The 13495-nt window shown below is 38.9% G+C and overlaps 1 protein-coding gene across 2 annotated transcripts in view; it reads left to right on the forward strand.

The window, feature by feature from the left end:
- Positions 1 to 13495, forward strand: part of prkn (parkin RBR E3 ubiquitin protein ligase) — a 168044-nt gene that overhangs the window by 87914 nt on the left and 66635 nt on the right. For both annotated transcript variants that reach the window (XM_034005349.3, XM_059024659.1), the window contains exons 6-7: positions 812 to 927; positions 7166 to 7302. In XM_034005349.3, the coding sequence (XP_033861240.2) occupies positions 812 to 927; positions 7166 to 7302 (253 nt within the window). The remainder of the gene's footprint in view (positions 1 to 811; positions 928 to 7165; positions 7303 to 13495) is intronic.

The raw sequence follows: 13495 nt of genomic DNA on the forward strand, positions 1-13495 counted from the left end.
ATGTTTTTGTTGTTTTTCAGACCACCTATAAGATCGCTCTGAAATAAGTATGGGTTTCGCTAAATCAATTGTTCCATCCATTGGAGCTTGCTGGGTTTTTGTTTTTTTTTTTCGTTTTTTTTTTTCTCTTTGTCGGCATTAAGCCTGGTCTCCATTTGCCTCCGAAAACAAAATGTTCGTTGTGTACCGAGAATGAAATGCTACATTTATTCTGCTTTCAAAAGCGAGAACTTTTAAGTCTGATAAAAGCCCCTTTTTTCCTGAGGATACAGAACATATCATTTTTAAAATGTCAGGGTTGATGTATTACCTGTGGTCAGGCAATACTGTAGCCTGACTATTATGATGAAGAACTCCTTGATCCTCTCCTCTATTCCTTCAGTCAGCCTTTGAGCTGCAGATGGGATGAAGTGCTTTCATCTTCAGTCTGAGTGCTTTCTTATTAGCCAGTGGCTCAGTGAAGAGGGCAGCTGAAAGGGACCTTTCTTGTTTTTCTCACAATTATTTTGCAAAGCAAGGTGGCTGAAAACATGCTGCTTGGATAATTACAATTTCAACCAGCTCATCAAAGGCATGCTGGCCTGAACCTCAGTATTAGAACTGGGATGAACATACCTCAAGTAAATGGGAATGTATTTGTTCTATAATCTGCATAGTGATAGGGGCCTGGGTTAAATTCAGGTGTATGCATTGTGGTGATATACCGATGAATTACATAACCACAGACAATCAGCGAATGTTTAAAAACTTGGGAGATCTTCCCAGCATGATTGCATTGCAGGTGTGTTAATTTATTGCTCTTACATTGCAGGATTTTTTCTTTAAGTGTGGAGCCCACCCCACACCTGACAACGATACTTCAGTGGCACTGGATCTCATTACTCCCAACTACAGAAACATCCCCTGCATAGCTTGCACTGATGTAATGTAAGTATTCGGTGCTTGAGGTGTGGTTTAGTCACATTACAGTCTATTAGGGTATCGGAGAATGAAAGCCCACAAATTTAAAATACATATCTCTCTACAGTATGCAAGTTTTTAGATACAGAGCCTCAATTAATTAAAAACTAGTCGCCATGATTACAACTTTCTCCAGTATACGCTACAAAACCATATTCATTTTTAAATATATATTATCAGTGCAGAACATACTTACTGAAATGTGTTACATTTTCCTTAAATGAAAATGGTTTTGTTACAGATAATAAATATGTATTATCTGAAGAAATCTGTTTGTCTGATCTACATAATTCAAACACAAAAAAAAAAACAGTAAGTTGTTTATTATTATTATTATTTGTTTATTTAGCAGACGCCTTTATCCAAGGCGACTTACAGAGACTAGGGTGTGTGAACTATGCATCAGCTGCAGAGTCACTTACAACTACGTCTCACCCGAAAGACGGAGCACAAGGAGGTTAAGTGACTTGCTCAGGGTCACACAATGAGTCAGTGGCTGAGGTTGGCTTTGAACCGGGGACCTCCTGGTTACAAGCCCTTTTCTTTAACCACTGGACCACACAGCCTCCTATATGTATATATTAGAAATGGTCCGCTAGAGTGCTAAAAAAAAAATATGAGCTCATGATAGGACAGAAAGTTTAAGCATAACTGATTCTGACAGTGACAAACTAGCACTTGAAGGCAGTTTGTTTCTTATAAAGAGGGTTTTATAAACCTATCATATGTAATATAGGGGAGCACAAGTGCAGTCTTTCTTTCATGCTTAGGATTTGGACCCCAGAGATTGCCGTGAGATTTTGTTTCTAGAAACATCAGATGTAACACCATGGTCATGTTACTCTCCTCACTGTTACACGTGCATTGAAGCATTTCATACAGTATTGTTTGGAATGACTGTTGCGAGAACACAGGTGAAAGACAATGCTTCTTTTAGACTTAGTAAAGCCCATCCAGATATCTGGTAGCTCTCCAGTCCCTTTAAAATGGGGATTGTTATTTTCTAATAAATTATGACCACTAATTGTATTTCCCAAAGCTGGGGATTAAATAAGTTTTTTGAAAAAAATCGACTGTTTGTTCTAAAAATTGTTATCACAAAACTTAAGAAATAAGAGGCATAATCGAGGCACAACATAACAAGATTGTTAGGGTTTCTCTTAAGAGATGTATGTAAGTAGGGTTTAATTTGATTTGAATGCTTTGTATGAAAGGTGCTATAGAAGTAAAGTGTGATTTGATTTGAATGCTTTGTATGAAAGGTGCAATAGAAGTAAAGTGTGATTTGATTTGATTTGATGTCATGTTGTACAGTTTGTTTTGTTTTGTTTTTTTAATAAAAATTTAGTAGTCACCAATTGATTTTTCCCCCGTTTTTCTTCCAATTTGAAATAGCCAATTATTTTAGGCTCAGCTCACCGCTACCACCCCTGCGCTGACTCGGGAGCAGCGAAGACAAACACACGCTGTCCTCCGAAGCGTGTGCCGTCAGCCGACCGCTTCTTTTCACTCTGCAGACCCACCAGACAGCCACCCCAGAGCTACAGCGTCGGAGGACAACGCAGCTCTGGGCAGCTTACAGGCAAGCCCACAAAGGTCGCTGGTGCGCTGTGACTGAGGTCACCCTGGCTCCCCCTTGGGAGCTCTCGTCCATGGTCAGCAGTGGAATAGCCTGGACTCGAACCGGCGACCTCCAGGCTATAGGGTGTATCCACGTGGAGCACCTTTGCCGGATGTGCCACTCGGGAGTTTGGGCAAAAGAACCGTGAAGTAAAACTACCGATCGCTAAATCAAAATCAAAGTACATTAATAACTCCTGTCAGATCCCCAGTACAAATCGCAATTGATTTCATATTGCTTTCAACACAATCCCAGTGGCCGATGGAAACAATTAATTCGTTTTGGGGTAATATATCTTTTGTATTAAAGGGTGTGGCTGTGTGACTGATTATGCATCTTCCTGTGTTGCTGTATGGTGATTATAAGTCTTCTCATTCCTTAAGGTTTATATTAACATTAAGGTCACTTTGTTGCTTACTATTCAACAGAGATTTTAATTTCTAAACAAGACCACCCTTTCTTGTATCTCATGATAATTTATATGATATGCCAATTAAGGGACTGGTGGGTACAAGTGTAACTTAATTAAAAACAAAACAAAAAAACATTTAAAATATATTCAGACTGTGGAGGGAGAGAGGCCCTCCTAAGGCTTCTTCTAGCAGTAAACCCCTGTAACGATGCCGATCTGCATGACACAGCTGTTTGAGTTGTAAATATCATGGCTGATTACCCAGGTGGACAGGTCTCTGTGCACTATTGTTTTAGCTTTATTCTCAGATTACATTAAGCATTCTGCAAAACATGGATCTGCTACACTTCACTGAACCTCTTTGTTTGTGTTACACATTACATGCATGCATACTTTACTTTATCCACTGCTTATAAATATGTATAGCCCACCTCATCTGGTTGTTCCAGTCATTGCCTGGTGTTTATCAAAAACAGTTGTGCGCTAACTTTCACTCATTTTCCAGAGCCTCTCAGATAAGAACCATGGTGTCCAGGGGCCTTAGCCACCTGCTTGCAGTGAACTGAAGTTTCTGTTCTAGCACCGTGCTGAAAAGGTCACTGGTAAAGGGAATTGGTCTCATAGGGCACCTGCAGGGATATGAGCCATTGGTAGAACATTTTCTGATTTTGGAATGCAGATGGAACTGGGATGTAGTTTTGCAGTACCATGGATATGTTATATGTTTAAAATCCAGTGTTGCCTTCACTGGTAATGCAGTGGTCTACTAATGGTTTTTTCAAGGCAACACACTGCTTTTATAATATTATTTCACTTGTATTGTTCTGTAAAGGAAGCCCAGTGGCCATCATATACTTCATTGAAGAATTTTCTATGGATTTGCTGTTTTTATACTGTACAACCCCAGACCATAAGCTGGGTCCCTGCCTCTGTCTAGAACCTCAGGCACAGTGCTGAAACATGCTCAATAAATATACCTAATGTATCTCTTAAGGGTACAGCAAAACCCATGAATACATTTAAATAGGATGAGCTGATGGCATGTGCCCACAGAGGAACCTCATACTTCATCGCAAATCTCACTTGAAATGATTTTAGCTATTGGTTGCTGTAAATCACCGTGCCTCCTCAGCCGAAGCTCTTCAGTGGAAACTTCAGAGGAGTTAATCAGCACTCGTCAGACTTTGGAAATCAGGGATTTGCCCATGTTAAAGGTTAGGCATGAAGCCGAACAATTTTGAATGGGTCCTTGTTTTTGGTTCGCTTGGCACACATTGCAATAGTTTTTGGAAGGGAAAGAGGCTTCCAGGAAGCAGCTGAGAAACCTGCTGTCTTCTGCATGTACTGCCCCTCCTGGTCAGCACTGTAAGCCAGTTAGGGAGGCTGGCATCTCAGTGCCTATCAACCAGGCAGCAGCCCATTGCACATACTAGATAAACAACAACATTTGCCCACTTGCTTTTTAAAATCCTGAATAGAGATTTAGCGTGCATTTGAAAAGCTTTTTTAGAAATACCATGGTTCTGAACTTGCCTTATGCATTAGCATGATACAAGTTTGACATTTAAATGAATGTGCTAGTGTACACAGGCACCTCCCTTATACAAGTTCACCTTAGTAAATGCATAGCAAAGTACAGTAAAGCACAGTGAAAGCATAGGTAGACATTGTAAAGAGCGGGCTATGGTAAAGCATACTAATAAACGTGGCAAACCAGGGTAAACTGTGGTAAATGCATAGTATAATCATGCAAAAATACTGTGGTAAACCTTTATGAGGGTTACTATATATTGAAGATTTTAAAAAAAGAGACTATGTCTAACTGTGGCAAAGTGGTTAACAGTGTGCAGGTGCAGGAATGCAGCAGTGATCAATGAACAGACAGACAACGATAATCCAGGTGCAATGATAATTTATTTGTACAATCCAAAGTCTGATGACAAAACGGCAGTAAACAATAACAATGAGAACACAGACAGTACAGCGGCGTGTGTTGCTCTGTTGTAATCCACGGGTTGGTCTCGAAATAATAACAGTCCAGTTTCCTAAACACCCACACGTAACACAAAACACAAACACAAGTCCACAGTGAGTGATTTAGTGCTCGCGGTGTAAATACAGTTTATCGTGAAACAAGTGCAGTGATGTCTGGATATGTGCTGGCTCTTGACAACACCTCCGGATCGTGTTCAGCCATCTAATAATAACAAACAGTAATTCTTTAGACACGACAGAACAAAACCAAACAAAACACTCACAAATACAATACACGGTCTCCATCCAGTTCAGCTCTAACCATACAAAGGGACAAATCACTTCACTACACCCCCTTTTGTACCGTCAATCATGATCCCTTGGTTAACTAGTGCAACCACTCCTCTAATCGCGGCTGCCACGTTGTTTCCCTTCTGGGTCGATGATTTAGTGTATCATAGCCCCACCCCCTTTCTAGATGACCGACGATCAGGTGTGATGAAAGTGGGGGCCTGGTAGAGTCTCTGCTTAATAGTATCAAATGGAACAGCCCATCAGGAGTTATCTCTCTAGATCTGCGGGTTAAGGGGATCTGCCAGTATCCCTTCGTCAGGTCCAGAGTGGAGATAAACCTAGCCATTCCCAGTCTATCGAGAAACTCGTTGACCCGAGGCATGGGGTAGGCATCGAACTTGGCAATAGCGTTTACCTTACGAAATCAACGCAGAAGCGGTTGGTGCCGTCCTTTTTGGCCACTATTACAATTGGACTGCACCACTTGCTCCTGGAAGGCTCAATCACCCCAAGTTTGAGCATCGCCCATACATCTTTGCTAATGCCACTTCCTCGACTTTCTGGGATCCGGTAAGGTCTCTCTTGCACCGTGACACAAATCGTCTCAGCATCGGCTTTAAGGACTGATTGAAATAATAACGAAATAAAAACTCACTTGCATGATCCGAAACTTAAAAAGTTTTGTAATCTTTTTTTTTTTTTGGTGTATAAAGTTCAATATTACTCTGTACAACTACCACCATTTTAGTATCTCTCAGACTTGCTGTCAGTGTTTTGGGATGCACAGTACTAACCAATGGAAAATAATTTTCAGCTCTTAGAATTGAAGTTCATTAGAGTCCAAAGATGATTTTAGCTACAGGGCTAGAACGGCACATAATTCCACGCAGACATGCTCCAACCTTTCCCAGAAAGAGGTCTTCTTTTGGAAGATGAAAGGGGACATAGCTTCTGCAACCCAGTACTTTTATTCAGTAAATCTTGCCAAATGAGTGCCTTGTTACTGGACGGATAGGAAAAGATGTTAGAGTACCTTTTAAAATGAGGGTTCAGAGCTGAGGTGAAATAACAGGGCCTGCGCAGTATTTTTTGTTGAAAACCATGAAAGATCGCAAAATGTAAATATAGAGTGTAGAAACTAAAATGATAAAAAAGGGTTTCCATCAAGCTGTATTTTCTGAAAGGCCTTCTTTCCAGGACTGCACTTTAGGGAGGAAAAAAACAAAAACGCACATTAAAAACACTGTAGGGTGTCACTAATGTATATGAAGTCTTTCGTCCTAGCCAGGTTGTCAACATGACTTTTAAGATCTTAATTTCATCTTCATAGATATAATAATAATAATAATAATAATAATAATAATAATAATAATAATAATAATAATAATAATAATAATAATAATAATTGTGCAGGAAGTGAAAGCCTGAATCTCGAAACATACCGTTTTGAAGGATGTTAGTTGCTGTGTGGATCAACTGCCAGCCAATCTGTTGTACAGTTTCTTGAGTATGACACTGCCCTGTTATTGACTTATTTCCCTGCTGTTTGTAGCAGAACCGCTAATGAAGGTCTATGAAACCAACCGTCTAAGAATTATATATATATATATATATTGACACCATCAGCCATAATAATTCCTTTGATACCATCAGCCATAATAATTCCTTTTTACCTGTGACATAAGTTAGTTGCCGGAAACATCAGTTTTCCAGTATGCAGTAAATGTGTTTTAATGATTTCATATGAAGTCCCATAGTGTATTAGTGTTTTGTTTCACAAGAGCCTCTCTGAATTTTAAAGTAGCCTATAGTTTCTAAGTTATTTTACACAATGATGTTCTAACATTAATGATGACAGTTTGGCACATGTGTCAGTCCTTCTCTCATTGTGTCTGGTGTCACAGGAGCCCAGTGTTAGTGTTCCAGTGCCTGGACCGCCATGTCATCTGCCTGGACTGTTTCCACCTGTACTGCGTGACAAGGCTGAATGACCGGCAGTTTGTTCATGACCCTCAGATTGGATATTCCTTGCCATGTGCAGGTAAGTCTGTTTTAGTCCCTAATGTGTGCCATTTCTCTTCATTTAGTGATTTGTGAAAGGTGAGGGATCGCCAGCAATGGAGATAGAAGACATGTCGCTCCTCTGAGCTGAAAGAATATTAAGAAATATTGTCAGAATGTACCACAGCTCAAGTGGTGTGGATAGTGAGAAATGTGAAAGCAGATAAGAACTGGCGCTGCATCACAAAAGATAACTGGTGTATAGGGTTAAAACAATATCAAAATAAATTAAAGAAAATCCTGCACCTTGCATATCAAAAAATACTTTATTGGTTAAAAAAAAAAAAAAAAAAAACATTTAAGAAAACAACATGTTTCGACTTAGCATTGCCTTCATCAGGGCCTCTGTTGGTAATATAATTTAAAGTGTACATTTGTATGTTTTTCTATCCACTTGGAATCTCTGGTTTGTAGTTATAAAGCTACCGCTATTCATGCCATCAAGTTTGCATTTTGTGAAATGCTGTTCAAATAACAAGTCATTAGCTTGTCAGTTCAGAGTGGCTTTGTGGTGTTCAGTGAATTTGATTAAATGAAATCTTTTACAGTTATCTAAACAGGAATGGATTAGTGGACCTTATTCAGCAGTATTTTTTACATTGCAGGTGTTCATAAGGGAGGAGGTGTGATGCCTGCAGGATTAAAAATAAAAAGGCAGCTGTACTCCTGCAAGGCATTGTGCAATTGTACTTGGCACAACAAAAACGAAGCAAAAAAATGATTTAGCACTGTGTTGTGTGTTTTACCCCATTTATTCAGTGTCACTGTTTTTGTGCTTTTACAGATTTCAACTTGAATTACACACATTTGTTCTGCATTTTAGAACCCTGTAAAAATGTCAGTGAATTGTTCTGGTATTCTTTTCTATGTAGTGATGTTTTATGTTTTATTTACTTTGTTTTGGCTTATTTAGATAACTAAACAAGACTAAACGTGACTAAAAGTGGAAACTGTTCAGCTGTTTGCTTACATGAGAGAATCAATGGCTTAAGAGATAAAAAGACAAGTTAATGTGGATGAGGTCTTTCTTAACTATCTTAAAGGGTTTGGCATTAAAACAATACCAGTTGACTAATACAGAACTGCTGATGCTGCTACATTTCACTGCTGTGAAACTGATAGTCAGCGCTCCAGATAAGCTGTGTAAAGGCTGTTGTACGCATTGAAATATGAATTACATATGATATTTAAATTTTGCATAGCAATTATGCTGCAATACACAGAGCAATTTTGCTGCACAGCTTGAGTTTGCATGTTATCAAGCTTCTTGTACTTTGTTGATTTCCGGCATCTCAATGGTCAATTGTGAATATATGAATATACTGCATGCGGTAGCTAGAGAAATTATGGGAAAGCTTGTAGCCTCCTTGGGAATTACCAGAAACAAGTCAGGGTTTTCAATACAACATTTTTTTGCAAAGTGTGTTTCTGACTGGTGAATTAGTGACTGGATTGTTGATTTTGGAGTCTGGCTTTCTCGCCTCCATCTTAGTCCCTCTCACTCTATTCTACCAATTTGCCTAATGTCAGCCGAAATTTTGGAAGGTAAATCTATATAATAAATAGCAAGGCAACAATAAGGAATACAATACTATCGTTTCTTTATAAATATATAGTATGTATGCATTTTTTTAAGTATATTCCATCTGCAAGACCAACTTTTTGTACAGTAGTTCACAGTAACAGGTTGTAGTTGATGCATACCCCACAAGTTAGCATTAAAGTATGTACAGTATTCATTGAAAGTGACTTCAAGGTAATGTTGCATTTTACTCACCCAAAACACATTTTACTCACATACAGTAGTGTCTAAGCTGGAGAGTAAATTACACTCTCTCTCTCTCTCTCTCTCTCTCTCTCTCTCTCTCTCTCTCTCTCTCTCTCTCTCTCTCTCTCTCTCTCTCTCTCTCTCTCTCTCTCTCTATATATATATATATATACAGTACTGTGCAAAAGTTTTAGGCAGGTGTGAAAAAATGCTGTAAAGTAAGAATGCCTTCAAAACAGCATCAATTCTTCTAGGTACACTTGCACAAAGTCACGGATTTTGTAGGCATATAGTCAGGTGTATGATTAAACAATTATACCAAACAGGTACTAATGATCATCAATTCAATATGTAGGTTGAAACACAATCATTAACTGAAACAGAAACAGCTGTGTAGGAGGAATAAAACTGGGTGAGGAACAGCCAAACTCAGCTAACAAGGTGAGGTTGCTGAAGACAGTTTACTGTCAAAAGTCATGTACCATGGCAAGACTGAGCACAGCAACAAGACACAGGGTAGTTATACTGCATCAGCAAGGTCTCTCTCAGGCAGAAATTTCAAGGCAGGCAGGGGTTTCCAGATGTGCTGTCCAAGCTCTTTTGAAGAAGCACAAAGAAACGGGCAACGTTGAGGACCGTAGACGCAGTGGTCGGCCAAGGAAACTTATTGCAGCAGGTGAAAGACACATCATGCTTAGTTCCCTTCGCAATCGGAAGATGTCCAGCAGTGCCATCAGCTCAGAATTGGCAGAAAACAGTGGGACCCTGGTACACCCATCTACTGTCCGGAGAAGTCTGGTTAGAAGTGGCCTTCATGGAAGACTTGTGGCCAAAAAGCCATACCTCCGACGTGGAAATAAGGCCAACTGGGGTGCAGAAAAATGGCAGCAGGTGCTCTGGACTGATGAGTCAAAATTTGAAATATTTGGCTGTAGCAGAAGGCAGTTTGTTCGCCGAAGGGCTGGAGAGCGGTACACGAATGGGTCAGAATTAATGGTCTCCTCAATGCTGAGAAGTACAGGCAGATACTTATCCATCATGCAATACCATCAGGGAGGCATCTGATTGGCCCCAAATTTATTCTACAGCATGACAACGACCCCAAACATACAGCGAAAGTCATTAAGAACTATCTTCAGCGTAAAGAAGAACAAGGAGTCCTGGAAGTGATGGTATGGCCCCCACAGAGCCCTAATCTCAACATCATCGAGTATGTCTGAGATTACATGAAGAGAGAGAAGCAACTGAGGCTGCCTAAATGCACAGAAGAACTGTGGTTAGTTCTCCAAGATGTTTGGGCCAAACTACCTGCCGAGTTCGTTCAAAAACTGTGTGCAAGTGTACCTAGAAGAATTCTGTTTTGAAGGCAAAGGGTGGTCACACCAAATATTGATTTGATGTAGATTGTTCTTCTGTTCACTCACTTTGCATTTTGTTAATTGAGAAATATAAACTATTAACATGTCTATTTTTGAAAGCATTCTTACTTTACAGCATTTTTTCACACCTGCCTAAAACTTTTGCACAGTACTGTATCGTAATATTACCTGTAGCGTAAATATTGAAATACTGCGCACAATCCTCCTGGAATGTATAGTGAAAAACAACTCGCTCCTTCTAACACTAACAGCTTCAGTGTGGTTAACCTATTTGCTGAGAAGGTGTAATATTCAGTCAGCCAGTATGCCAGTGCAAATAGATGTTTTATCACCTGATTTGGACTGAGTTTGGAAAAATCACACAAAAACGACTCTAATACACATAGTGACATAGAAAATACAAAAACAACCTTCTCTGCTTGTGAGGCAAAAACTCAAAGTAAATCCACAACTAGCAGTCTCTGTACGATATTTAGCTCTCAGAATCTCTCAGGATCTCTATTCCTTCTGTTTTTAATGATGATTTTTATGTTCTCAAAATGTTTTGTTTTTTTTTTGGGTTTTTTTTTTACTGCTAAAAAGATAATTGAATTGGGCTCACAAATCATGCATACCCAGCAATCAGTATATCAGTCAATAATTAATATATCATCCTGGGGCTGTGAGTTGGTGGTGTGATGCAATTTCACACATGGTGGACCTTTCGTTGAAATGCTTTTCAATGACAGTCAAAATATCATTTCAATATTCTTATTTTGAAGAGGTTATCAAATGGAGGTACTGAGGACAGTATCAGGATGAGGAGATATTTTTACAACATACAGTCTTTCTGGGTTAGTTAAAGACTCATTTCAAAGGGACCAAGACCGTGAAACCCATTTTTTTTATTATTATCTTTAACTATCATTCTGACCTATCTAATGGTCCCTAAACATTTGCATTCTGTTTAGATCAAACAATGAAAGAAGAATGGAGTGAAACTCTTTCTAAGGGTCAAATGTGAGAGATTATAAGCAGTTCTTTATGAGTTAAGCTAGATAAGACACCGGAGAAACGTCTCACCATGTCATTAAGAAAACCGCCCCTGGGACACAGTTTAGTTGCACACAGTGTACTACAAACAATATGCTGTGCATACAGCTTTAATGACTGTGGGAATGTTTTGTATGAGAGAGTGCCATGGAATATCAGTAGATGTCTGTGCATAGCGGTTGAGCTGGTTCAGTAGTTGTTTCTTTCTTTTTGGTTTTCAGCAGGTCTTATGTTTAGATCCTCTGTTGCCATGGAGTTTTTAGAAGCCTACACATGTAATAAAGTCTGAATATGCACACAAGACAACAGCAATAAGGCGGGTGTAGAAACTGAAGTTTGAGAAACTGCCATTCTGTTTCCCCATGACTTGAAAGGACAAATGTGCTTTTCATGGAAAGGGGTTACTCTGGGCTGAAATGTGAGGCATCATTTGATAGCTCTTTATTTCCAATTCTTGAGGTGCATGCAAAATAATTACACTGGAATAAGACAGAAATTACAGACATGGTTGTGCAGTTACAATTCAAAAACATGCTTCAATAAAGAATGAAGCATGTTGGCAGTTGTTTGCATCCAGTGTAATTACACTGTACTTACACATGTGGTTGTGTATTTATAATGTACTTACTATGTCCCTAGATGTGCAATTACAGTGCAGTCACAGTATAGTTAAAAACAATTCATGCAAAGTGCTACCACAGGAAAAACGTCAGTGTTTTTTTAACAGTATTTATTTATCACTTTAGGTGGCTTTATATATATATATATATATATATATATATATATATATATATATATATATATATGTCTAACTTAGCCTAAGGCTGTAGCATATATCATGCTGGGGACTCAAGTATTTGACATATTAAGTCTCACTCATATTAAGGACACGGGAAAAATGTAATTAGAAAATGTTCCTTTAGGAAGATTTTGGCTGTATAACTTTAAAAACATGTTACACCAATTTTTCAGCCTACATCTCAATGCAGGAGGGTGTGCTCCAAACTGGAACACACGGAATGTGAAATGCATTTTACTCATTTTTTTCAAAATCTCACTCATTTGATGTTCTGACATTTAACCGAAGTTGTTCTGAAGTAAACTTTGATTCAAGTAGCCGATTCTAATGGTTTTGTTGAAAATACAGCCCCTCATTTTGGAGTGTTACCCTCCTCTACCCTGGTGAGCTGTTTGAGTTGCTGTAAGGAAATGTCTTGCTGAACCACCGCTGAGAAGTCTCCGTTCTACTCTGACAGAAGCTGGCGTGGGCTTCACAGAACAACCCTGCTTTAATCCTGTTACATAATAAAAAAATGAAGTGTGACATTTACATGGTAGAAGATAATGTTTTTTTAGTTGTTATGTAAATAATGATTCTCCACAATACAGTACGCATTATGTGAAATACGTATTTGTTACTGAGTGTGGGTCAGACTGTTTATGCCACTGACTTCTTTTACACAAAGTATTAATAAGCCTCTTTCGTTAGAGAGAGGCATCCTGAAGGAATTAGCCACTGCCAGTTATTACAGTTTGGGATTTTACACTCGGAATGAGATTTACTCATCACACATATCTCTTGAGTGCCAATAAGAAACATCTGCTTGAGGGAAGTTCAATTATATTTTTTAAAGTTTTTAATCTCTGCCGGACTATTTCTGACAGCTGCATATTGTCAGTTATAGCTGCATGGTTGGAGTTTCACTTTTGCTTTATTCATTTGGGTACACATTTCTTTTTGGTTTTGTATCTAACAAAGCAATGTTTGTACAATGTGTTGTTTGCTGTAGTGCTCTCTTGAAGTGCTTGTCATTTAAACTGTGCGTGGACTCTATGGTGTGTTAAGGGTCTCTAGACACTCTTTTGGCTGAGGGATTTGAAGTACAGTTGGTGTGTGTATAAAATGAATCCATTCATTAATGTGTTGATTTGAATACAAGAAATGTTGTCCTTCCCTTGCCTTTACAACTGAGTACCTATCCATGTCCATTAAC

Source organism: Acipenser ruthenus, chromosome 5, assembly GCF_902713425.1.
Source record: "Acipenser ruthenus chromosome 5, fAciRut3.2 maternal haplotype, whole genome shotgun sequence".
In the NCBI taxonomy this organism is placed as follows: Eukaryota; Metazoa; Chordata; class Actinopteri; order Acipenseriformes; family Acipenseridae; genus Acipenser; species Acipenser ruthenus.